This window comes from Sarcophilus harrisii, chromosome 4 (assembly GCF_902635505.1).
Source record: "Sarcophilus harrisii chromosome 4, mSarHar1.11, whole genome shotgun sequence".
Lineage (NCBI taxonomy): Eukaryota > Metazoa > Chordata > Mammalia > Dasyuromorphia > Dasyuridae > Sarcophilus > Sarcophilus harrisii.
This window is the reverse complement of record NC_045429.1, coordinates 363,054,544-363,081,618: the sequence shown is the minus strand read 5'-3', so window position 1 is coordinate 363,081,618 and position 27,075 is coordinate 363,054,544. Positions and strand designations below refer to the sequence as shown.

Below are 27,075 nucleotides of genomic sequence, written 5' to 3'. Positions count from 1 at the left end.
CTCCCATGCTAATGGGTTTGTGCATACCTGTTTTGAATAAGACCCTTCAGCCCAGAAACCTGGTAGCAATCCCCACTTCCCTTTGGTGCTTTTCATCTCCCTTCCTGAGAAGTTGGGTGTGTGTGTGATCATCTCCTTTTTAGTGCTTTCACCTCCCTTCCTGAGAAGTTGGGGGGGCATGATCATTTCCTTTTGGGGGCTCTCACCTCCCTGAGAAGTCAGGGATGGCGTGACCACCTGTGTTCTAAAACAAAAGAAAGAGGGAGATGTAAAGGGCTGAAACTCTGAGGTGATGCACTGAGGTCAGGACAGCCAAGCACTTAAGGCTAACTACTGATTGGACAATACTCTATGGGCATATGCTTGGAAAATGGCCCTTCCCACTATCCTGTGCTGGCTCAATGATTGGTGTATACAGAGGATTGTAGGAGGGACTAGGGGATAAGTAAGACTAGCCAGAGTCACTTTGGTGGTAGATGAGGGAGAAAGAAGGTGGCAGAGATTCTGCCTCCATCCAATTCAATCCTACCTCTAAAGACCAAGAATAAAGACTTTTGCTTATCCTGACTCTGGCTGATTCTAAGGTATCCAGGGTGCTAACGCGGTCTTCACACTATGGTTCTAATCTGAGCAAGAATACTTCTACGATATCCCCATCAAGGAGTCATCTAGCCTCTGCTTGAAGACTTCTAGGAAACTAAATACTTCTGAAGGTAGAACAGCTCCATTTTTGGACAACTTGAAATGTTAGGAAGTTTTTCCTTATATTGTACTGAAATTTGCCTCTCTATGATGTTCACCCATTGTTCTTAGCCATATCTATTCATCTATGTGATAATACTTCAAACACCTGAGAACAGTTATTGTGTCTGCCTTAACTTTTTTGGGGAGGGTGGGGGAACTAAATATCTCATTTCTTTCAAATGGTCCTTACACACCATGGTCTCCAGTTTTCTCATCATCTTAGTTATCCTTTGGAGGCATCCTCATTTGTAATGTTTTTCTACAATATGATACTCAGAAAGGAAAGTAGTTTTTCAGATGGGACTTGACTAGAATAGAGGGCAGTATACTATCTTTTCCCTTGTTCTGAAGACTATTCAATGCAGTATAGGAATGCATTTTTGTTTTGACTGCCATGATACCACTGATAGACTGAATTTGCAATCTACTGAAACCTACATGTTTTCACAGGAATTGGATTTTCCCCACCCCACCCCATCCCCTATGATTTTTTTGGGGAAGACAAATTTACATAGGAATTTACATTTATTCCAGTTGAATTCCATCTTATTAGATCCTCACCCCTACCTCCCAAAGTCTTATTCCAATGCTTCATCATGGAATGGAGGTGAGACTTAGTTCTTGATGACATCAAGGAATGGAAGTACTGGCAAGGTTTGAAGGCAGTTCTTTCTTATTCTAGACCTGGTACTATTTCCACTCCATGGCTTGGCTGCCTGGTGACGGCTTCTGTCTGAGAACCAGCCCAGCTAAGGAACAGGGAGGTTATTACCAGGAGAATCACAAGGTTACAGAAGTTCTATGAATGTGGAATGACTCTCCAAATCCATCATTCAGATACAAAGGAGCTGTGATCTACGCCAGCAGAAAACTGCCCAGGCAGATGAAGCCAGAGGTCTCTGCAGTATTAAAATACATAGACTGATGCCATCATACAGTTGGTTGGGATCTTTTGGGATGCTGCCTCTATCATCCAGGTGTGCAGATACCTTTACATTTACTTTTCAATCTTCTGTTTCCTGCACATTTGGCAAACAAGCACTCTACCTCTCACACTTATTAGATGGATGACCATGGCAAAATCACTTTGCTTCTCAGCCTCAGTTTTCTTATCTATAAAATGGAGATAAAAATGCCTATAGCACCTACACCATGTAGTTTGTTATGGTATGAAAACAATAAAAAAAAATTATGGTATGAACCTTAAGCACTACCCTAAATGTCAGTAATTCCTTCTCTGAAAGAAGCTTGGCTCTTGAGCATCTCCCATCATTGAGCATCCTGTTGTTGGACACTCACTTCCATCCCTACCCACTCCCCCTACACACACACACACACACACACACACACACACACTCACTTGGAACAGACCAGACATGGGGCTAGGGTTCTTCCCCCCAGAGGGGCTGTAAGTTTATTAAAGAGCAGGAGTGAGTATGAAGTCACAGTTGTGAAACAAAGGGCCCTCACTAAGCTAGCACTGCCATATATGTCCTCCTTCCTTCTTGAGGGCAGACAGGACTAGAGTGTGGGTGCACTTGGGCAGTGACCATATTTTCTTTCACTTCCTTTCAAGAAGAATGGCCACAGAAGTTTGCCTCCCTCTCATCACACCTTACCCTCTGGGCTTTGCCCCCACCCTTATCCCTCATGATCTGGTACCATAGGCCTCTGCTTTTAAATTACTGGGTCAGAAGGATGGAAAGGACAGGCAGGGCATGAGAGGATATGAAAGGGAGATTCTTTTGGGGTAGGGGGGCTCCCAGTCAGAGCAGCACAGACAGACAGCAGGCCACAGTCCCAGTCAAAGTCACCTATGAGTCTTTTCTCTGCTTTATTACTTTTTTTTTATTTTTTTTGGATCCATTGCTATATCCTGGTCATCCTTCTCCTGTAAGAGATTGGCTTTATTTCTGTAGCCACCATGCTAATTCAGGTCCTCTCTCCTCAGAGTACTCAGTCTCAGGGAATTGACCTAAACTCAAACCCAATCTTTAAATGTTAAATGCCATTTCCTCTAGGCCTTCATGGATGGATTACTTCAATTGCTTCCTAAATTGCCTCCTGAGATCTCTACCCCCTTTGTCTCTTCCTTTCAATCCATCCCACAATCATCATCAGACAAATCTTCCTAAAGCACATGTCCCTCATAATCCAAGGTCACTCCCCTGCTGTTTCCTATGCATATCCTGCTCTCATCTCTCCGCCTTTGCAAAGGCTGCTCTCCATTATCCTCTCCTCCTTCCCCACTTCCTGCTGCTCTTCCCTCCCCCATACTTTCTTCCTGAAATGTTCTTCTTCCTTACCTCTTGTTATCTCTAACTCCCCACAAGCCTCAGCTCAAGTGCCAATCCTAGAGGATACTTTCCATGATTCCCATGCTGTTTTGTGCTTCTCTGTTCACCTTTACCATATATAAGCACAATGGTTAGAGAGCTGGCCTTGAATCTAGGCAGACAGGTCAAGTTCTGTCTCTGGCATATACTGGCTAAGTGGCTTTAGGCAAGACATTTGATCTTTTTGGAGATCTTGCTAAGATTATGAATTTCAGAGAAAGTACCAACTATTACAGTGGTAAAAGGAATTGTAAAAGGAGTTTCTCAGCCCCGCAGTTTCCTTTTCTAGTGAAATCACTGCTCTGGTCCTTATTCTTATATTTTTATTTACTTCTCTGTGCACATGTATTGTCTTTCTCCTATAAACTCACTGAGGGGATAACTGTTTCATTTTGCCTTTGTAACCCCAGTGCCTGGGGTTAGCAAGAATTTACTCAGTGCTCATTGACTTGTTGAAAAAGCATCAATGGTTCTCTGATATCAGCTCAGAAGAATCCAGATTCTTAATCCTGAGATTCAAGGCCTTCTTCTCCCCACAATGTTCAGGCTCTCCATTTCACTTGGCTCTGCCCAGTTGGTCTGCTTCCATTTTTACCTTCAGACCTCTATAAATTCCTTCTATCCACAGTAATCATGCTATCCTCTCTTTGCCCACTGGCACGGATCCTTAAATGCCTTAGAATTTAGCTCAAAGGATGCTATTGCCCTTTCCCAATTTGTTTGTTCATTATTTGGTGCTTTTTAGTATTTGCTCTCAGTCTCAGTTATACTGATTTTCCTGGATTTGTATATTGTTTATTCAGTTTTTTTTCACATGTGTATTATTTCTTACCAGATACATAACCAAGATAGGGGCCGTTCTTCTCATGTTCTCTTGTTTCTCATATGGTACCCAGGTCAGTGCTCCACACATCGTTAATACCCAGTCAATAGCATCGATTGATTCTCTCTTTTTTCCATCTCCCATTTTGCTCAACAGTGACAAAAGTGATAGAAGACTCTCTTTCTTCAGTTCTGGCTCACATAACCCCTGTTTGAATGAACACCACTGCTCAAATTCCCTCTCCTCTCCAGGAAGAGCTTCTTTTGATCCCCAACTGCATTGGAGCTACCTGTTGATATTAGGATTGCTCCCAAACTCTTACCACCCCTTCCAACCCCACAGTTAAAAATAGATTTATATATGCATATAATTCTTAGTATAGAAGCTTTTTAAAAGCCCATCTGAAGAGCCAGCTACCCATGACTTACTCTTTCTTCCCCCCAGGCACAAGTTCTCTCTCCTCTAACCTCAACTCAGAGCTCTCTGCCTTCATGGAATGGGGCAGGAACAGTTCCTAATTCCCCCTATCTCTTTTCTATTTTCCCATTTATCAACATTCTGCCATTCTTCCCTACCCATTCAACAATTTCCATGTATTTTTCTCTCTGTCCTATCCATCTTTCCATTCATCTATGCATCCATCCATCCACTCAGATTCCTACACAACTCCCTCTCTCCAATGGACTCAACACTTTAATCCAATCTAATCCTAATCCTATCATTTCCTCCATTTCTCTATCCATCTTCTCATAAAGCTCTCAGTTTCCGATCCTGTCATATTCATTAGATCATTTCTCTCTCCTTTTACCTTCTTACCCAAATACTGACCGATCTGACCCTCTACTACTCAAATGTGTGTCCATCTTTAAATAGATTTAATAACAAACATAAATGCAATGATCCATAACCACTATCCCACCCCTAACTCCATGGCAAATGGTTTCTCAATTCCACCCCTAACACCCATACTAGCTCTCTCCCCAAGAGGGAATCCTAGAACTGAGGTTCTCAAGGCCCCATTGAATTTCAAGCTCCTTCCAGGTACTTAAGTTTTTTTCTTTTTTATGTCTAGGCCTCTCTGCTACCATTTGTCCTGTCTGTCCTGATCCTAGCCATCTGTCTGACGCTGGGGGTTGGGAGGTAGTAGGGGGAGGGGTTTTCCTACCTCCTCTGGATATAACTACACCTTGGACTCACTCTCTGGGGGGGGCAGGCGGCCATTCTTCTCCTTGTCTCCTTCATTCCCCCAGCCTGGCCCCTCTCCCGCCCCTTCCTCCTCCACCTTCTCGTCCAGCCGGCTGGGGATGGACCAGTAGAGATGAGCATCAAGCCGAGCAGCAGCCTCAGCCAGTTCTCGGGCACTGCAGGAGGGGGTGGGCACCTCAAAGGTCTCATGGAAGCTGGCGTAGTCCACCTCATAAAAACCGTCCTCTAGGCTCAGGACAGACATGAAGCGGTGACCCCACAGCACCTCATCCACCAGATATGAGCTTCTGGCTTGGCAAGTCATCCCTGGGAATTAGAGAGGAGAAGGAGTCAAGAAGCAGCTCTCCTACACCATCATTCCCGCTAACATCCCCAAACACATTATTTCATCTCAAGGCCTCTTTGATTGTTCTTAGTACCCGAGAGACATTTCCACATGCACTTAGGATCTTCATTCTAGTCTTACAAAGAAAGCCTTTGTTTCTTTCCCACCTTACTATGGATACCTTTTCCTCATCTTTTCCCTACCCTTCAGATTTGACAAAATTTTGATTCATATTCTCATGTTTCTAACCACCATACCTCTCCATAGTTTTCCATCTCTCTAGAAATGATGTCTAGGAATATGTCTATTTGTTATTAAAATCCTATGGAAGGGGCCCTCTAAGTCATCTAGTCCACCACCTCTCCCAATACAGTTACCTTTTCAACAACAATGTTATCCGCTAGACTTCATCTCACTTCAGATATAGGAGATCTGGATTTTATTCTTTGCAGTCAAGTCACTTAACTTCTCACTGCCTCAGCTTTTTAATAGTAAAAGAGAGAGAGAGAAAGAGAGACTACTACCTAAAATAGAGGAATATTTGGTCCTTAGGTAGGGATAAAATATGCCTGATGAGGGCAGGTAAAACATATATACTTGGGAATATAATTGAGTGGGTTTTAAAATGAAAAGGGAAGGAAAAGGAGAATACTATACACAAAAATAATACAAACCTGGTATTGTGGATACCTATAATTGTAACAGATGAAACAAAGGGGAAAAAGTCTTACATCTCATCATAGCTACAATTCTTTGTATCTGTCTCTCCCTCATTCACATAGCCACCACTTTAGGCCAGGATTGCATCACTTCTCACTTGGACTACTGGACTGACTCCTAAGTGGTCCATGGGTCTCTCCATCCTCAACACAGTTAACAAAGGTATTTTCCTAAAACTTTGTTGTTTTTTGGTCTTGCCTTACTTTTGTGATCCCATTTGAAATTTTCTTGGCAAAAATACTGCAGCGGCTTACCATTCCTTCTCCAGCTCATTTTACAGATGAGGAAATTGAGGCAGACAGGGTTAAGTAACTTGCCCAGAATCATACAGCTACTAAGTGTTTTGAGTCTTGATCTGAACTCAGATCTTCCTGATTCTAGGTCTAGTTCTATATCCACTGGATCTGACAATGTCACTCACCTAATTAAGAAATTTCATTGGTTCCCTATTGACTCTAGGATCAAGTATAATCTCCTCTAGTTATGTCAAAATAGTTAGGTAGCATGGCAGATAGAACACTGGATCTCCAGTCACAGCTGTATATAGCTACAGTAGCTGTGTGACCCTGGGCAAGTCAATTAACCTTTGTTTGCTTCAGTTTCCTTAACTGTAAAATGGGGATAATGATATTTACCTCTAAGGCTTCTTGTGAAGGTCAAATGATGGAATAATAATAAAATGCTTAGCATAGTGGCCAGCATATGATAAGCACTTAATAAATGCTTTTCCCTTCCTTCTGTTGAGCCTTTAAAGCTCTTTACAAGCTGATCCCAGACTATCTCTTCAGACTTATTAGACATAACTCCTTGCAGTCCAGCCAAACTGGAGTTCTTACTTACCTGATCCTCATCTCTTATTTCCATGTTTTTGCATTGACTATCCCCCTTGCCTCGAATGCCTTCCTCATTCTCTCTCATCTCTTAGAATTCCCATTTGCCTTCAAGGCTCATAGCAAGGATAACCTATTATGTGAAGCTTTTGTTCATCATAACAGCTACTTCCATACCCTCAATCACCTTGTATTTGTCTTGTATAAATTTATGCACATATATATTGTCTCCCCCATTAGAATTTGCTTTTTGGGGACAGGAACTGTTTATATTTTTATCTTTGTGTCCTGAGTGCCCAGAATACTACCTGGAACATCACAGTCACTTAATGAACGCTTGCTACTTGATTGATTGACCAGCATTCATTCATGGGAGACTGTATCCTAAAAGAGACAAATCTTCAAACTCATGACCTTAGTTGTCTAAATACAGAAGAATGTACAAAGAATGGGTAATAATCAGAGGCAGATACTAATTTCAAGGAAGCAAATTAGACCTCAGGTAATTACAGTAATAATAGTTTACATTAATATAATGCTCTACGGTTTACAAAGTATCTTACAAATGTTGAACCTCACAAGAACCCTATGATACTAAGTGCTATTATTATGCCTATATTATAAATGAAAATACTGAAGCCCTAAAGGGTGAAGGTTAGGAGGTGAGCCAAGGTAACCAGGTTGTGAATGTCTAGGTAGGATTCAGAGGTTTTCCCCAGTACTGCAGCCATTTGACCCCATTGTCTGTTTGTAGAGAAAATGGCACAGGTTTGGTTCTGGAGACAATGGATAATAATTGTCTGATACATCACTTTGCCACTCAGTTTTAGTTTGTTGATCTGTAAAAGGGGGATAGGAACGTAGCAGAATATAGTGAAGAGGGAGTATCAGGGTAAAGCCTCAGATATGTTTTCCAAGTCCCATCTCTACAAACATACTGACTGGATAATCCTGGATAATCTATTTATATTCTTAGTATCCCTAAGTAATTTACTTAGATTATAGGTTGCAATCTGCATTAATAGAGAAAATTTCCCTATGCCCAAAAGGCTCTAAAACTGTGCATACACTCTGATCCAGCAGTGGCATTATTGGGTCTGTATCCCAAAAGAGGAGAAAGGACCCATATGTGCAAAATGTTTATAGCAGCTCTTTTTATAGTGGTAAGTAACTGGAAATTGAGTGGATGCCCAGCAACTGGGGAATGGTTAAATAAGTTAAGGTATATGAATGTAATGGAATATTATTGTTCTATAAGAAATAATGAGCAGGCTGATTTCAAAAAAGCCTGAGAAGACTTACATAAACTAATGCTGAATAAAGTGAGCAGAAACAGGAAATATTGTATATAGTAACAGGAAGATTATGATAGACTTGACTCTTCTTAACAATACATTGATCCAAGACAATTTCAATCGACTTTGGGAAATTGTCATCTTCATCCAGAGAGAGGAACTATGGAAATAGAATATGGATCGAAGCAGATTATTTTCATCTTTTTTTTGTTGGCTTTTTCTTTCATATAGTTTTTCCCTTTTGTTATGATTTTTCTTTCCCAACATGAGTAATATAGAAATATTTTTAAAGTGATTGTATATGTATAACCTATATCAGATTTCTTGCTGTCTTGGGAGGGGGGAGATAATATAAGGAGGGAGAAAAAATTTGCAACTCAAAATCTTATAAAGATGACTGTTGAAAACTATCTTTACATATAATTGAAAAAAAACTATTGAATTTTAAAAATAAAGATGAAAATAGGAGGAAGAGAAATAAAAAAAAAAAGTAGAGAAAGTTCCCCCACTGGGAACTGTATAAAAGGTCAGATAGAAAAATAAATAGATATAATAATACCTGTACTACTTATATCTCAGAGTTAGGAGGAGAGTGCTTTAACAGCTTATGAGCTTTTGTTATTGAGAGGAGCAATCACTTCCCTACCACTACTAATACCATCTGCCACCAATGGGCAAATAGGTCCAAGAGTTCTGGGAATAGCAGCATCCCCCAGATCAATGGCTCTGTTCCAACCCAGCTCTTGAAATTATTATAAGAGGAAATAGCTCTCGTGGAAAAGGGGACAACCCTACCAACTGCCATTAACAAGCAGGCAAGCTAGCCTACTGAAGCAGCAAGACACCCTGAGAGAAAGACAGGAAGCAGTATGTGCTAGGCAAGTCAAAATACTATCACCATCCTAACCATCATCTTCCCTCCAACCCTAAAGGAGATACCCCAGACTTCTGAACCTAGAAACTTTGGGAATGGTAGTGTCCCTAGACTTTGCTTCCAGTCAGAACCTTACAGCCATCATTGAGGTGAGCACTCACTATGAAGAACTGGCTCACCTTCTTTACCAACTGCAACCAACTATCCTCAATACTTAGATAAACCCAAGAGCACAGGAATAAGAGCACCTGCTGAACTAGTAGCTTACCCCCTGAAGTCATCATTCTGGGAAGCCATCTCTCTGGGGAAGAATCCTGGCAACTGCTTCTGCAAATAATGGAGCTCTGCCTCCTTTAGCAGGCACAGTTATTGAAGATGAGAAAAAGAAAGTTCTCATCAGAAAGTCTTTGGCACCATGAAATGGTTCAGTATCAGAAATGTGATTTTATTGTTGGAAATTGCATTAAAGAAGATGTATCACCATTGATAAATAGTCAAAGGCTATAAACAGATAGTTTTCAAAGGATGAAATTCAAGCTATCCATAGCCATATGGAAACATAATTCAAGTCATGATTAGGGAAATGTAAATTAAAACAATGTGGACTTGTATCTCACTCATATCAGACTGACAAATGTTGGAGGACTTGCAAGAAAATAGGGACATTAATTCCCTACTGACGAAGCTGTGAATTATTCCAGCCATTCGGAAATGCAATTTGAAACTATGTCCCCAAAGCAGTTAAACTGCATATACTCTTTGACCCAGTAACTCCACTAGTTAAGCCTAGCAAAGAGATAGCAGAGAGATAAGGGAAAAGGACAAGGCTCCATATGCACAGAAATAATTGTAGCAGTTCTTTTTTGTAGAAGCAAAGATTTAGAAGGTAAGAGGATGCCATTAACTGGGGCATGACTGGCCAAACTGGAATACTATTGCATCATAAGAAAGGAAGAGAGAGGTTTTTGAGTCAAGCCTGGGATTACTTAAATGAACTGTTGCAGAGTAAAGGAAACAGAACCAGAAGATTCCTGACCCCAGATCTGGTATTCTAATTATAATGTTATGCTGCCTGTCAAGGATTTTTTGGTTTGTTTTTGTTTTCTCTAAATTGTGGGGGAGAGGCTATGAGGAAGATCCAAGAAAGGATGGAACTATCCTTGATGAAAGTATTAGAATTGATGATAGGCTAAAGTGCTCCACTCATATTGTTTCTGTTTAATCTTCCATTAGGAAGGAACCTTAGACTAAGAAAGACAGAATAAAAAGAATTCACAGCAAATAAAAAGCCAAGGTAGTTGAGGAGTTGACAATACAATATTTGGCTGTCCCCATGGGTTCAAGCAATTTTGTGCAACTCTGCCTCACTGAAATCCAATTCACCTGCAAGTCAAGACATTTCTCTTTGAAACAAAGGAGAAACAACAAGTCAATACACTCTGATGGCTTGACTCTTGGCCCCTACATCCAGGCTACTGACACAACTGACAGATGGGCCTACTGTGCCATGGAAATATTTGAAGGATCTTAAAGAAGAAGGGGAAAGGTGCTGTGGGTTAGAGAAGAACAAATATCTTGATTTACAAAAGAAGATAAAATGAATTCACTTGACTTCTATTACTGGCAAAATTACAGAATTACTCAAATACTTTACTAAAAGGATAGTTTGTAAGCATTCTTTTCTACCTTAACACTCCTCCCCCTCCTAATGGGGACTCCAGTATTTAAGTTAATGCTTCCTTAAAAAATCTGGCTTCAGTTCATCATCATCCTCAACTTCTATGACTATATCTTTCCTTTACCTCAGCTACCATGACAGCTACATACACCAAATTCACAATCATTCAAAATCTTCATGATTTTGAACTCTGAAATCCCCTTTGTTGTTCATTTTCTTTTTTTCCCATCACTCCCTCCAGTCCCTAAATCTGTTCTTTGTTTTTATTATGAATGTCACAATATAATCTCAGAATTTCAGAGTTGGGAGGAATCTCAGGGTCCATTTTGTTCAATTAATTCTTGAATAGGAATTCCCTATATAACATAACTCATAAGTGGTCACCCAATCTTTGCTTGAAGATTTCAAATAAAGGGGAATACACTAACTAATAAAGTAGCAACTATTTGCCTATTTGCAACTTTCACCCAATGATCCACATTTGCTCTACAGGGCAAGAGAGAATAAGTTTAAGGAGGGTACATTTTAATGAGGAAAGACAACATTTAAAGGGAAGAAAAAAAGGGGACAGGAAATGTGAGTTGTAGCATGGTTTTTAAATGACTGAAAAATGATGTAGAGGCAAAGGTAAAGCAAAAGTTTACTTATTAGTGCTTAGGGACCCAGCAGCAGAGTCCAGGTACAAGGAAGATGGGCAGAACACAGGAACCATATTTCGGAAGTGGTCTGGCAGTTATAATCTTAAAAGCTTAAAACACTGAAATATTGAATGATTTGCCCACAGTCACACAGCTGATGGGACTTGAATTCAGGTCTTCTTGACTCCAATAATTTTATCTATCCATTATGCTGTTGTTTGTCTTTCATTCTTGAAGAGAACCATGACATCAGGAAAGTGATGTCTCAAAATGCAGCTGAGTTGGATTTACATGAGGGAGGGCTGTGCAAAGTCATTTGTCTTTCTCCTCCAAATACATCTGGGATAGTGGCAAGATATAGATCAGGATAGCTGGAGACGGCCCTGAATGCAGTGGGGATCTTGGTCATTTTAATCTAAGGTTTTTAAGAGGGCCCATTTTGATTAAGGCAATGCATTCAATGATCAAGGCTAGGTAAAACTCTACTATGCTACACTGCCTCTCAAATTGCCTCTCTTATGCTTAATAAATGCATTTTGATTGGCTAGTTGAGCTCTCCATTACTGAAAGTCTCATGAAAACTGAACAACTATTTGCAAATCATATTGTTAAGGAAATTCTTGGTCAGGTATGGGGTAGACTAAACAGCTTTTGAAATATTCTTCAACTTTTAGTTCTTAAAATGCAGTGATTAGCTTTTCAAGTACTTTTTAGCAGGAAGATGTGAAACATTTAATCTTTAATCTAATTTAATCTCATCTCAGTGATGAGGATTACAGTCATTTGAGAAACAACCTGTTTCATTGTTGGACAACTCTAATTGCTGGTTAATCCATAGTTTGTTGAGCCAAGGTGGTTTTTCCTCATTTCTTACCTGTTTACTTTCTCTAGTTCTAACTCCTAGAGAAGCAGAGAATGATTCTATTTTCTTCTGCAGTCATACATAGATTTAAGTAATTTCCATATCAATAAGCCCCATTTCTTTAATTATTTTTCCTGTGACAAGGTTTTAAAACTTCAGCAACATCACTATGATCCTTTGGACATACTTTACTTTGCTAACATTCTTTTTGGAGTATGGTGCCTAGAACTGACCACAATACTTTGGTTTTAGTAAGTAAAGTCAGGAGAGCTAGACCTCTCTCCCTATAGATCTGCCTCAGAAGGCCAGTTTCCCTCTCCACATTGTGAACCCATTGACGGAGACATCTTTGGGTGTGATAAGATTTTATTTTTACCATGATGGATGCTAGAATATGAAATACTATTGAAAATGGGTTGGGGCAGTGTGGGAAAGATAGGCTTTTGGAAGATAATGATGAGAAACAAGGAAGGTCTTAAGAAGCTGTAGGAAGAGAAGGGAAAAGAGTGGAGTGCTTACTAGGAATACCAGGGATGATGGGAAGATAGTAAAAGAACAGGGTTGGGGTTATCAGAAATACTGGGAGAAATGGGCTTAAAAATCCTGAAATGCCAAAGAGGTTGATTCTTACACAGCTGTTTATCAGAAAAGGACCGCCAGGGGGCAGCAGGAACTCTGAGACTACTCCATAGCAATTTCAGTGTACCCTGTCTTGGATGTGGGACGTATCTCAGCCTACAGATTCTTCAATGACTGAGTACCATTCTCTGTTGACCTTAAGCTTCTTTTTCCAACAGCCCCCAATCTCTGGCAAACTGGGAGGGAGAATTAGAAACAGCTGGAGGGTTGGCTGTTAGGACCATGTAAAAGTACTAAGAGAAACAAAGCATTTCTTTGCTGTAAAAATACCTCCATCTCCATATCTTCCCCACATCTGATCCCCCAGTCACTCGTCCCCTGCTCCAAGATCTTATTTCCTTATCCCTGTCTTACACCACCTCAGATCACCAAATTATTTTTGGCCCATTAAGGGGCCAAAGGGGCCTTCAGTCCCTGCACTTTTATTTTAGCTCTCTGCTCTTATGTTTCCTTCCCCAGCTACCTGGCTCTAATTTTCCCTGAGCTTCCCAACCTCAAGGTGAGTCAACTTAACCTCCCCCCTCCCCATCTATCATACTCAATTACTCTTTTTGTCCTGTGACTCTGTTCATCCATTCCTTTAGCTTTAAACTTTCCCTATCTCCCAGACACCTGTCTGTTGTCTGCAGCTTAAAAAAAAAAAAAATCAAATGAATTCTTAGGCAAAGAATCCAGTGTAAAGGTGATAATTCTGCTTGTACCTCTTAACTTATCAGACTGCATTTGGGATATTGTGTTTAATATTGGGTGCCATAATTTAAGAAGGCTATTGAGAAGCTTGAAAGTGTCTAAAAGGTGGTAAAGAGCCTGGAGATTGCCTTCTTGGGATCTGGGAATGTTTAGCTTGGAAAAAAAGAAAACTTTAGAAAGAACTTTTTTTCTTCAAATATCTGAGAGGTTATACAAGAAAAAAGGATTAGACTTTTCTACTTGATTCCAGAGGCCAAAATTAGGAACAAAAGGTAGAAGGAGAGAAGAGATAAATTTCAGGTCCAAATAAGGCAAAAAATCCCTAATAATTTGAGCTGTCCAAAAGTGAAGTGGGCTGCCTCAGGAGGTAGTGAGGTTTGCTTGCTTATTTTTCCCCACCAGGCTGGTTGTAGAGAAGATTCCTGTTCAAGTGTAACACAACCTTTCCAGTCCCTTCCAATTCTTAAGATTTTGTGTCCCTCTCCCCAACCGTAAGTCTCCCACTCAAGCTGTTCTACAGCACGCTCAGCTTCCCTCGTATTTCTCAGCTCTCCCCATTTCCTCCTCTACCTGTGAACATCTTCCACCAGTTCTTTAGGTCTACGGCCTCTTGTCTCCTTGCCCATTACCCCACTCCTTGATCTCACCGTCCAAGCTGCCTTCCTTTCTAGCATCATAAGAATGCGTATTAACCCCTTTAAGATCTCCCTAAAAAACCTCTCCTCTCCCACTAGGAGTGCCGGTCCCCTTTCCCCCTCTCCCTGTTTCCGTCCTCGTGGCCCCCACTCCCACCCGGTCCCCTTCTTCCATGCCCCTGTCCCCGCACCAGTGGCCTCCACCATGCCCTCAAGGATCACCACGATCTCGAAGTCATCCCTCTCGAGGGCACGGCGTGACGCCTCCCAGAATGGGCTGGAGGCATCTATCTCGTGGCTGATGACTAGTGGCGAGACGAGAAAGAGGCGGTCGTCGCCCGTGTCGAAGCCCACGCTAAGGTCGGTCTGGTGCAAGGGGATGAACTCGCCCTCGAGGGTCTGGCGCGAACGGATGAGTTTGGCTCGGATGGAAGCTTCCACGATGTGAGACGAGCGCAGGTCACCCACGCGGAACATGAGGCACAGGCGCCCGTCTCGCAGAGACACCACGGCGTGCGAAGAGAAGACGAGCGTGGCGGCGCGCTTGTTGGGCTGAGAGATCTTGACGAACATGCAGCCCACCATGAAGGCGTTGACCATGGAACCCAGGATAGCCTGCAGCAGCAGCAGCGCGATGCCCTCGGGGCACTGGTCCGTGATGACGCGGTGCCCGTAGCCGATGGTGGTCTCGGTTTCGATGGAGAAGAGGAAGGCGGCCACGAAACCGTTGAGGTTGTTTACGCACGGCGTCCACGTCGTATCCTCTAGGTGCTCCAGGTCCCCTCGGCCGTAGGCGATTAGCCACCAGATGGCGCCGAAAAAGAGCCAGGTGAGCGCATAGGCGAGCACGAAGAAGAGGAGGCTGAGCCGCCACTGCAGGTCCACCAGTGTGGTGAAGATGTCCGTCAGGTAGCGGTACGTCTCCCGTACGTTGCCCTGCTGCACGTTGCACTTGCCGTCCTTTTCCACGTAGCGCTGGCGGCCCCGTCGGGGCGGCCTCTCCGGAGGCTCCCGGGGTTCGGGGCGCGCAGCCAGGGTGCGGGGGAGACCCCCGGGAGGTTCCTCTGGCCCAGGGGAGAAGGCCGAGTTTTCCTGAGCCATGTCAGCAGCGACGCCCCTCGGAGGCTGTGGATATGGAAGGGACAGTTAGAGCAAGGTCCTGGGAGCCTGAAGCTGCGAGACAGCCCTGTTCCCCCTCCACCTGTGCTACCCCATCACCGCTCCAGCGGCCCTGTCTGCCTAGCGCCCTGGAAGCCCGAATGAATTTGGACCTAGAATTGGAAGACCAGGCTTCCGACGCCGTCCTGCCCACTCTTGCCTCGGTCACCTTGGACGACTGCCTTCACCTCTCTGGACCTTGCTTCCTCATCTGTCAGATAATGGCTTTGACTACACGATCTCCAAAGTCCCTTCCAGCTCTAAGAATAGAATCTTTGAGGACAAAGACTATTCAATTTTTTATTTTTATTTTTTGCCTTTCTACTCCCTACACCTCAGATGTAGTAGATCAAATGAGGATCTACCCGCGTCACAGAGTCGTGAAGATCAAATGAGATAGAAAATAACATGCAAAGCACTTTGCCAACCCTAAAGTGATGGGCATGCCAGTTATTTTTATTTAAAATAAATATTTGTGGGTTTGAATTAAATGCGTTCCAACACGCTTTAGTCTCGCGGGAACTCAAGGCATCTGCATCCTAACCCAAAGCTCTATGCATTTCACTTCACTAATAACCTCTATTTTCTCTCTATTATGAATTACTCAACTGCCATTTTATCCTGTCCAGAGCCCATGGCATACTCCTCTATGAACAATTTCAGACCACTCTTGTCCCCACCCTACTGTCATTATTGCTTTTCCAATTTTCCTTTCCTTTCTGTAAATAACTAAAAAATGAGTCTTTCCATCCTTCTCACCTCAGTTCCCCTATTCTTCTTTACCCCCACAGGGAGATAATAATAGCTCTTATTTGTTTGGTACTTTTATGGTTTACAAAGTTCTTTCCTTACAATAAGCTTGCAGGGAACGTGATGCAAATTTTTTTATCCCTCTTTTAAAGATGATGAAATTGAAGGTCAGGGAGGTGAGATAGCTAATTTAGGTTCAATCTCATCTTCTGACTTTAAATCTAGGGCTCTCTACACTAATACTATTTTGACTCTCTGGGAAGGCAAAAATGAGTGGAGGCTTTTTTATATTAGGAAGCCCACTTAGAAATTCTAAAGAGGTCTAACCAACATCCTCTCTGCTGCAAGGTCAGCCCACTTTTCTCTAGGTTCTGTTTTCAGAAATCATTGAAAGACAAAGAAGAGAGAAGACAGGAAGAAAGAGAGCAGAGGCAAATAGAACTGAGGTACTTCAGGAGAGTTGGTGGTGGGTTTTGTCTGTCAATGTGCCTCAATTTCTGCATTAGGAAAAAATTTAGATCAGATTAAATGAAGCTCTAGTCCACATCTCAAACTCTTCAATCCCTTCTTCCTTATTTCTCCTAGCACCTGATATAGCTCATCTCACACTTACTGACCTACCCTTCCTCTTTACCTAAATTTGGTCTTTTTGGGGAAGCTCATTCTTATTTATTCTTTAAATGTTGTATTTTCTCTTCTATTAATCTTAACAATTTATATTTTTGTAAATATTCATCCATGTCAATTAGATTGTCAGATTATTGGCATACCGCTGGGCAAAATAGCTCTTAACTATTGGTTTAATTTTCTGTTCATTGGAGGTAAATTCACCCCTTTCATTTTTGATACAAATAATTTGGTTTTCCTTTCCTTTTTCTAATCAAATTAACTAAAGTTTTATCAATTTTGTTATTTTTTTTCATAAAACCAACTCTTAGTTTTATTATCACCCTTATTAGTTCTGCTACCCCTTTCTTTCCTTTTTTCCATCATAAAAGACCTCTCCTAGCAATTAGCACCTAAAATTTGTCTGTACTCCAACCCCAAATCAATCTGGAGTTCCCAAATTAAGCTGATAATTGGAGAATATGGAGAGCAGAATGAAATAGGATGGCCATAACAGGAAAGAGAGATATGATGGAGTGGAAGGAAGAGTTGGGGGACAGGGATTGAAGAAGGTCTCTATTGGTTTTAGAGTCTGGCCAAGACCTACAGAAAAATTGCCTGGATTTGTAACTCCAGGCCCTAGAGTCACTGCAGCCATATTCTCTGTCAGAGGAAAACCTGAAAAAGGCTTCAAAACTTAGGGGGCAGAGTAAACCCTATATAGATTCTCCAGGAAAGCTCAAGGAACACCATTGTAATCACAGAGTATAGTATTACCCTAACTTTGAATAGGATGGTAACAAACAATTTCTTCCCTCTCCCCCCCTCCCATCACTGACCTCCTTTTTCCTCCACTGCGGCTGGAGTTGTCCTCCTGGAGAGATTTCTAAGCATTTTCCAACTCAGAGGCCCTAGGTCACTCAAAAAAAACAATCTAGCTAGCTCACAGTCCCCTGGTACCCCCCCCCCAAAGTGGTCCAGCTTTACTAAGATCCCAAGTGATATTTCTCTCATTCTGTCTGCTAGATGACTCTCCTGCTCAGGTCAACAAAGGAAATCCAAGCATTCAGCTCCCTCTTTAATAACCTTCTCCCCTCACCCATTATTTCAAAACTAAGGCTGACCCTCCTATTTTAACCCCCATCCCAACCCCTTTCTTCCAGTTAAAGTGAAGAGGGACTATCCTTTTCCTTGTAGGGGTGGAAAGTTCTCAAATGACACTTTCCATTCCAGGATCTGTCCAGCCTCTCCTTGCATTCCTCCCCACCCCCCAACCTTATCCTCTGTGTATTCTCTTCCCCATTCCCAAAGGTCCTCAGTCTTTTAGTCCCCATGGTATCACTCCCTCTTTCTAAAACCATTATAGGGAATGGAATATTTAAGAGTATTGGGGAAGTAGTCATTCACAAGATAGTCTGAAAAGAATTAAAGAGATTCAGCCCTCCCTCTCCTTCCCTCATCCCATCCTCCCTACTGCCACAGAAATCGGGGCCCCCAGACCCTGAATCCCCCCTCCACAACTCAACTCACAGTGCATGGGGAGCAGAGGAGATAGCAGCAGGGCCCCCCAGGAGGTGGCGTCCATGCCCCTGACACCTCCCCCCCAGGGCTGCCCCCCCAGGAGATTGGAAGTCGAGGACACCACTGTTTTTCCTAAATTTAGCGGCAGCTCCGACCAGGACTCGCTATCTGTGTCATCCTAACTTCCCAGGCTCCCCTGCTCCTGCCTGTTTCCACGGTAACCAGTCTGGTGGCCTCCTAGGCGACGGCTCCCGCCCTCCCCGTACTCTCCCCCAATCTTGGGTACCACTAGAGGCTGATCAACACACTATAGTTATTTTTAGCTAATATTTACCACACGCCTCTTCACTCCTTGCACTAGACCTCCCCCCTCTACCACCAAGGAAGTCAGCTCATTCTACTGAAGCTCCTTTTCCTTTTTTGAAATTGAGGGCTCTCATAGGTTTGGAGATAGGGACAGGGCTGGGCTTCCCAAGATATCCAGAGATATCCCTTAACAGGTGAAGGTGTAGGATCCTACTTCACAAGGATATGAGTGAAATAAGCTATTCCCTGACTGAAACCAACCAACTATGAGATTCTTCAGGTCGTATTAGTCCAGCTTTTATCCTGAATCAGGTTCAGAGGAGATTGAGAAAGGGAGCCTGGGAGTAACTGAAAGGTGTGTGGAACAAGCATTGGAGAAGTACAGGCTGGCAGAAAATTCGGGGGTCTGGGGTTCTAGTCTCAGCTTTCTCATTAATTAAATGCAAAACCTAAAGGGAGCCTTACAAATAATCTTAAATTCCTTGGACCTCAGCTGTTTTCTTATCTGTATAGATTTACTACTTATTGTATAACCTTGAAATAATCTGAAAACATTTTTAAAATACATAAAGCTATAGAAATATTCACTGCAGAACTTTAAAAAAGTCATGATTCCATCTATGTGGATAATACCTTCACTTATTCACCACAGAGGTGGTAGAATGGATGGAGTACTGGACCTGAAGTCAAAAAGAGGTGAGTTTTAAAATGACCTCAGATACCTACTAGTCTTGTGATTTTGGGTAAGTTACAGTTTGTCTCACTTTATTCACCTGTAAAATGGGGATAATAACAGCATCCACCTCAAAGGGTTGTGAGGATCAAATGAGATAATATTTGTAAAGCACCTAGCACATATTACCTAGCACATAGTAGGCACTAGATTAAATGCTAGCTTTTATTATTACCCTTGTGTGTATTTAATGAATTTTTGTATGTCCCTCCCCTCCAAAATTAACCACCAGTTTAGTCAGTCTTCCTCAATTTCCTCATCTGTAAAATTGAGATAATAATAACAATAATAGCACCTACTTCCCTTGGGTTGTTATAAGGATCAAATGAGATAATATTTATAAAGCTCTTAGCACTGTGCCTGACACTTAGTAGGTGTTTAATAAATGCTTGTTTCCTTTCCTCTTTATCTTCTTTGATGATAAATATACACTCTCACAAGATCCATACTCAAAGTCTTTCCGGTTTGGTAGGGTCCAGCAGAAGTTGTATTTTCCCTGAATAGCTCCACAGTCACACTGCAGTGAAGAATCAAAAGAGCCTTTTAACATATGATACCATGTCAATACAAGATGCCATTAAGATTATTGTTATTATTCACCCTTATTGTTTCTCCTTGTAATGTCCCTTTTTGATTCCTCAACATAGCATGGAGATCAAACCCTGCCTTCTTGAAGGCTATGCTAGCAAAATGTAAGAGGTGGAAGATCCTATCATATGATTTTGTAATGGGCTGAATTTCTATTTCTTAATGACCCTCTTAATTAGATATCTGCAAGGAAATTCTTCTTCATCATCATCACCACCAATATTTATATAGTGCTTTAAGGTTGAAAAGCCCTTTACATATATTAATTCATTTAATCTTCTTGATTTTGCAGATGAAGAAACTGAAGCATAGAGCAATTAAATGACTTGTCCAGCCTCACACAGCTAATGTGAGAGCTCTGATTTGAAATTCATGTCTTCTTGAATTCTATCCAGTAGCTGGGTGGTATGGTGGATAGAGAGCTGAACCTGGAGTCAGGAACATTTGATATCAAATCTGACCTTGGATACTTACATGCTTTGTGATCCTGGGTAAATCACGTAATCTCTGCTTACCTCAGTTTCCTCAACTATAAAATGGGTATAATAACAACATCTACCTTGCCGAGTTATGATAAACAAATGAGATAATATTTGTAAAGTGCTTATCATATAGTAAGCACAATAGAAATCCTTTTTTCTTTCCCTTTCTCCTATCTGCCTCATCACTAGAGAGACTATGATAATAAACTTTTCATAATGTGTCTTGAAGCCTATTCACCAAATCATGGAAAGACCATAATCTATAGCAATATGGAGGATATCCACATAGATGAAATGAGAAGTCCTCGAAGTAGCATAGTCTTTGTACAGGGTCATCGAGGAATGAACATTGGACAAGGTTAGGATTTCTTTTTCTGAAGAAGAGATACGGTAGCACCGGATTGAGAAATCAGAGGGTTTCAGTTTTAGTCCCAACTCAATTACTCAGGTTATTAGCCCTTGCTAAGCAAGTCATTGGTCTTTTATTTCTTCATCTGTCAAATGAAGGTTAAAACAGGATTATCCAAACCCTGATCCTATTGTCTCCCATAATATATGACTTCTATTAGGTTATGTGCCTAGCATATTCTATATTATAACCAGCTCTGTCAAGGGAATTACAAGATCCTTGAGGGCAGGAAATACTCTTCCCTGGCACATGGCTGAGGCCCTTCACACACTAGGCATTTAATAATGAATTTGAATGAATTATCTTCTGCCTCCATCCTGCATCCTGTGATCTGCAGGGGGCACTCCAGATACGTCCCCCCCACCTTATTACTCAAATCAGTGCCCCCCCTTCTTCATGTTTCTTGTTGTTCTAAGTGGAAATATCGGGTTTTCAGCCCAAGATTGGCATCAGGGAGGCTATTAAAGCCTTACTCATCATCCACGCCTCCTGGCCACAGCCCTGTCATCTGAGCCTGGAGTTGCTCCCCTACCCCTATCTGTCTTGCCAAGGGGCAGCTCAAGTTGGTACCACTGTGCCAGGGGCTTGGGGCAAAGGAAATCAAACTCCTCACAAGGCCACATTTGCATGGACCTGGCCCCATTTCCTAGAGAAAGGAAAAACACACTGTGCTCTTGAGATGTCATATTCAATTCAACTCAAGACATTTATTAAGGAAGGTCTCTCCTGCTCTTACAGCTCTCGAGAATGTATATTCTACTATTTAAATAACTCCCCCATTCTAGTTTCCCTAATGATAGTTGGGAAGTCCTTCCTGTGGTCTAACCTCACTTGTTCAATAATCATCAATTTTTTTTTGAATGATCACAGAGAATATAATAACATTCTAGCATTAGTACATAGAATCAAGATGGGGCATGGCTTTTGGCTTTTAGGGAGCTCAGGATTTAATGAGGGAGAAAAAGCTGACATTTAGAACATCAGTAGAAGTACATAAAGTAGTTGTGTTGAGGAAATGGGACAAGATCAGAGATAGCACTGGTCATTTGTAGAATAGAGAAGTATGAATTCAAGGAGACCTCCTGAAGGAGGAAGCCTTGAGCTACAATTGTAAAAAGCAGAAAGTAAACCTCGTTTATATAGTGCTTTAAGAGTTTAAACATGCTATTGTCACAACTCTGTGAGATAGGTATTTCAGGTAGTCAATCCACCACTCAATGAACTAACAAACTTTGTATCAATCACCTACTAAGTGCTAAAGACTATGCTAAGCATCAGGGATATGAAAGACAACAACAGGAGCATCTAAGTGGTGCAGTGGATAGAGCAACAGCCCTGAAATCAGGAGGATCTGAGTTCAAATCTGGTCTCAGATACTTAACATTTCTTAACTGTGTGATCCTGAGAAAGTCACTTAACCCCCAATTGCCTCAGCAAAAATAAAAACATATATGTGATAAAAGACAATAGCTCCTGAAGCTCAGGAGCTTGACAAATTTTTTTGAGGGGGTGAGGTAGAAAAGACAGATATACTTTACTTGGAACCTCTTCTTTAGGATTCCCCACAATGGAACTAATATTGGGAAGTTGGGTCTCAAGGGAAAGTGAATGTCTACTCCTCTTTGTCTTGGAGTTCTGAGAAAACTCCTAAGGGGTTATGCATCTTTCTCTGTAGCTTCTAAATTTCAGGCAGAGCTCTCCATTAATAATTATGCAATAACTTCCATGGTACTATAAGAATGCTTTATATAAAACACTTCCCCCTAAACCTGGGGTACACTTTCCCACAAATACAACATTCAGAGGAGAGTGACTTTGGATTCCCAGTATAATGTTAGTGAGCCACATGCCAAGAGCAGCTTCTATACAATAGAATACTTCCCAGATCCTGGTCCTGGAAATCCTTGTCTCTCTTCATTGAATCTGTAGCATGTTTCCCTTATGTTCAATTCGCTGCTCAGCTGGGCTCCCAGAATCCAAGCCCTTCTTGAGCCCATAGCTGGAACTTCTCTCCACCACCAAGAGTCTTGTTCCCTGAAGCTGCTGTCATGTTCCAGGACCTCCACATCTGTCTGTCCTCAGTGTATCAATCCTCTCCTGATACAGGCACTTCCACAGCTGCTGCTGCTGCTGCTGCTGTTGTTCATTCATTTTAGTCATGGATGACTCTTTGTGACCCCATTTGGGGCTTTCTTGGCAGAGATGCTGGAGGGGTTTACCATTTCCGCCTCCAAATCATTTTACAGAGGAGGAAGCTGAGGCAAGCAGGGTTAAGTGACTTGCCCAGAATCATGCAGCTAGTAATGTCTGAGGCCACATTTGAGTTCAGACCTGGAGTTCTTAACCACTGTGTCACCTTGCTGTCCTTCCACAGCTGGGGGCCACTACTTCTGTCATGGACTACAGACACAGACACGATGTCAGTGAGAAGACCTGTGTGAAAGGACCTAAGGGAGTTCTTGAAATGCACCGTAAGGAACAATGATAAAGAAAATCAAAGAGAAACATTTGTAAGCTCTTCCCTCCAGTCCAAGAGTGCAGCAAAAACAAAATATAGCAAAACAACCAACCAAAAAATTCTACAGAACCTCAGAGCAGAAACAGGTCCGGGCAATCATAAACCAGCACCAAGAAGTAAGATGAGGCCAGCTCCCAAATAGCTCAGCACACAGGCAATCTGCCAGAGGAACAGCCCGAGATGAGGCCAGATCAGTGCCCAGGCATTGTGCCCAGGCAGCTCAGCACCCAGGGACCAGTAGGCCTTAAAGCAAGCATAGCTGAGGGCAGTGCCAATCAATACCTCACAGGTAGCACAGCACAGAGCACAGGTGGCCCCACTCTCAGCAACCAGACAACCCCAGGACGGGCACAAACGGGGACTGGACCAGCTAAGCTCCCAGGCAATAGTTCACAACATCCTGGGATTCAAGAGGCTCAAGCGGCTCAATATCTGGGCAGTCCTTCCCAAGGTACAGTAGGACTAGGGACAACTCAGCACATAACCATCTCAAGGCCAGGTAGTCCATTCTTGAGCCACAGCAGGAGAAAGGACCAAAGCAGAACCTGGGAAGCAGAACACCTAGAGTCTGCCAGGAGTACTGGCACCATTGATATCTGTTAGAATCTATTAAATTCACAGCAAGGGACAGAACTAAATCCAGATTCAAACTGTGTAAGAAAGAAATAAGCAAAGAACCAATGTGAATCCCTAACAAACTCAAACCAAAACTAGTAATTTCTACAGAAGATGGGGCCTAGTTGTAGGCACCACTAAATAAGATTTGCCCACACCATCTAACAGCCTAAAAGGGAGCTCACTCAAACACAAAGCCTTGGTTCAGAAAGTGAGGCTAGAGATATGAGTAAAGAAAAGAAAGTGCTTAACACAATGAAGAACTGTCTTGAGCTGAGAAAAATCCAGGAAATAATTCCAGAAGAGAACATTAACTCTACAAATCCAAATAAAATCTCAGAAAAAAGAATGACCTATGAGAAGTATAAGGGTAAGTAGAAGAGATGAAAGAAGAAATAACAAATGAAATGATATAGAAAACAATAGCCAGGGAGAAAAGAATGGTAAGGAAAATTCATAGCTTAGAACATTACACAAGAATTTGTCATTCTGAAATTTAGAATGGACAGAGCACAAAGCAATGAGTCCATGAGATAATAAGATGCAGACAAGTAAAATCAAAAGTCTGAAATATAAGGCATATGGCTACCAAAAAAATTGATTTAGAAAACAGGTCAAGGAGAGATAATCTTAGAATCATTGAACTATCTGAAAATCATTACTAGAACAAAAAGTCCAGATACCATATTTCAAGAAATCCTGCAAACTACTCAAATCAATTAGAAACAAAGACCAAAGCAAAAAATAGAAAGTATAATATCAGTCATTGTGTGAAAGACATCCCAAGATGAAAACTCCCAGGAAACAAAATCCAGAGTTTCCAGGTCAAAGAAAAAAAATACTGTAAATAGTCAAAAAGACAGAGTTCAAGTACAAAGGAGCTATAGTTAATATCACACAAGACTTGGTACTTATCACTTATAAGAAAGGGGATATAGGAGTAGGTAGATGGTGCAGTGGTAGAGCACCAGCCCTGAAGTCAGGAAGACCTGAGTTCAGTTCTGGCCTCAGACTCTTAACATATCTTAGCTGTGTGACCCTGGGCAAGTAATTTAACCCCAATTGCCTCAAAAAAAAAAAAAAAAAAAAGAAAGGGGATATACCATTCCAAAAGACAAATAATAAAGGTTTACAACTAAAAATAAGATTTCTAGCAAAACACTATAATCCTACAAGGAGTAAAAAATAGATGTTTAATGAAATAGAGGACTTCTAAATATCCCTGATGAAAAGATCAGAATAATTAGCAGAATGATTGAAATATAAACATAGAATTAAGAGAAACATAGCAAGGGGTGTGTGTGTGTGTGTGTGTGTGTGTGTGTGTATATATATATATTTTTTTTTTTGGTATTATACATACCTATTATTCTTTCACATAGTGTAACAAAATATATTTTTAAAAGAAATAAGCAGAGAAACTATATCAAAATATAGACAATGACCCAATATCAATACTGTATTTCTATATCTATATCAATAATATATATCTATATAAACAGACACACACATAAACATGTATATTTACTATAGACATAGGTGTATATCTCTATATGTTGTATATAAATTTATTTGTGTATATAAATGTATCCATATGTATTTTGTGTATATATAATCACATATATACATAAATATATTTATGGTACATGAGTGTATATAGATATATACTATAGAGACATGTGCATCTATGTATCTATATATGCATATATACATGTTGTTAGTATGTATATCTATTGAATGTAGTATATAAATTCTTAGAGGAAAAGTTAATCAAATCACAGGGAAAAATTAAAATAAAACTGTAATCAAAAAGAACCCCAGTTTATCTCTTTTAGATCTAGATAAATCTTACATAAAGAAAAACAAATAAATTGAAGGCTTGAATAGAGGAATGATAGATGACTAGTAAATGGAAACAATTAATTCAATTACTATATGAACTGCAAAAAATAAGAAAAGAAGGATTTCTTCCAAACTCTATGATACAAATATAGGGAGGAACAGGGAGAGACAAAGCAGAGCACAAAATTCATAGCCAATATCCTTGATGAATATTAACACAAAAGTATTTATTACAATGTTAGCCAAAAACATACAACATATTCAAAAATTGTGCACTGAACAGTTATTTCAAGAATCAAAGTTTGATTTATAGAATGAAAATTATACACACCATGTTAATATTAAATATAAATAGCAAAAAACAAAAGTAAAAAATCAAACCTTTATACATGATTTCATCAATAAATACTGAAAAAAGACTTTTTTTTTTTTTTACAAAATTCATTTTTGTTGAAAACACTAAAAAGTAGGGATAAATGGACCTTTCTGGAATGGACTTAATAGAAAAATCAAACCTAATATAGAATGGAGAAAGGATGGAGGCCTTTCCAGGAGGACCAAAGGTAAAGTGAAAATGTACATTATCTCTACCACTATTTACCTTCTATATGTTCTACAGCAGTTAGACAAGAAAAAGAAATCAAAGTAATAAAATTATTTAGCTTTTTAGAGTCACTTAAAATTAATTGAAATAATGATTTCAGTAAAGTTGCGGGTTATAGAATAAATCTGAACATAAATCTGTATATGCTCAACAAAACCCAGATAGAAGATATAGGAAGAGAAATCCTATTAAAAATAATAACAAAATGTACAAAATATTTGGGAGTTTACTTGAATAGAAGTAGAAAATTCTCATTACAGAAAAAAAGATAGACAAATAACTGGAAAACTATTAATTACTCCAGGGAAAACTATGGCAACACTACTTAAATTAATTAGCATATTTAGTGTCATACTAATTAAAACACCTAGAGCTAACTAAAAGGCACAGTGGATTGAGTACTAGACTTAGAATCAAGAATATTTGAGTTCCAATCTGACCTCAGACACTTACTAGTTGTGTGACACTGTCAAACTACTTAACCTCTGGCTTCCTCAGTTTCCTCATCTGTAAAATGGGAATGATAATAATAGCACCTGCCTTCTATGTTTATTGCAAGATAAAATGAGATAATATTTATAAAGCATCTGACACACAGCAGGTATTTAGAAAATGTTGGTTTCTTTCATTTCAAATGATTATTTTGTA

The 27,075-nt window shown here is 40.8% G+C and overlaps 1 protein-coding gene across 2 annotated transcripts; it reads right to left on the bottom strand.

The window, feature by feature from the left end:
- Positions 1-2,132: 2,132 nt before the first annotated feature.
- KCNJ9 (potassium inwardly rectifying channel subfamily J member 9) lies at positions 2,133-18,532 on the bottom strand. 2 transcript variants are annotated; one of them, XM_031966851.1, is made up of 4 exons: positions 18,340-18,532; positions 17,649-17,720; positions 14,487-15,420; positions 2,133-5,415 (listed from the first exon to the last, which is right to left on the bottom strand). In XM_031966851.1, exons 3-4 carry the CDS (start codon positions 15,394-15,396, stop codon positions 5,084-5,086), a joined length of 1,242 nt encoding a protein of 413 aa, XP_031822711.1. In that variant the 5' UTR covers positions 15,397-15,420; positions 17,649-17,720; positions 18,340-18,532; the 3' UTR covers positions 2,133-5,083. The 2 variants fall into 2 exon arrangements, with proteins under 2 accessions (XP_031822711.1, XP_031822709.1); XM_031966849.1 differs by lacking the exon at positions 17,649-17,720.
- Between the last annotated feature and the right edge of the window lie 8,543 nt (positions 18,533-27,075).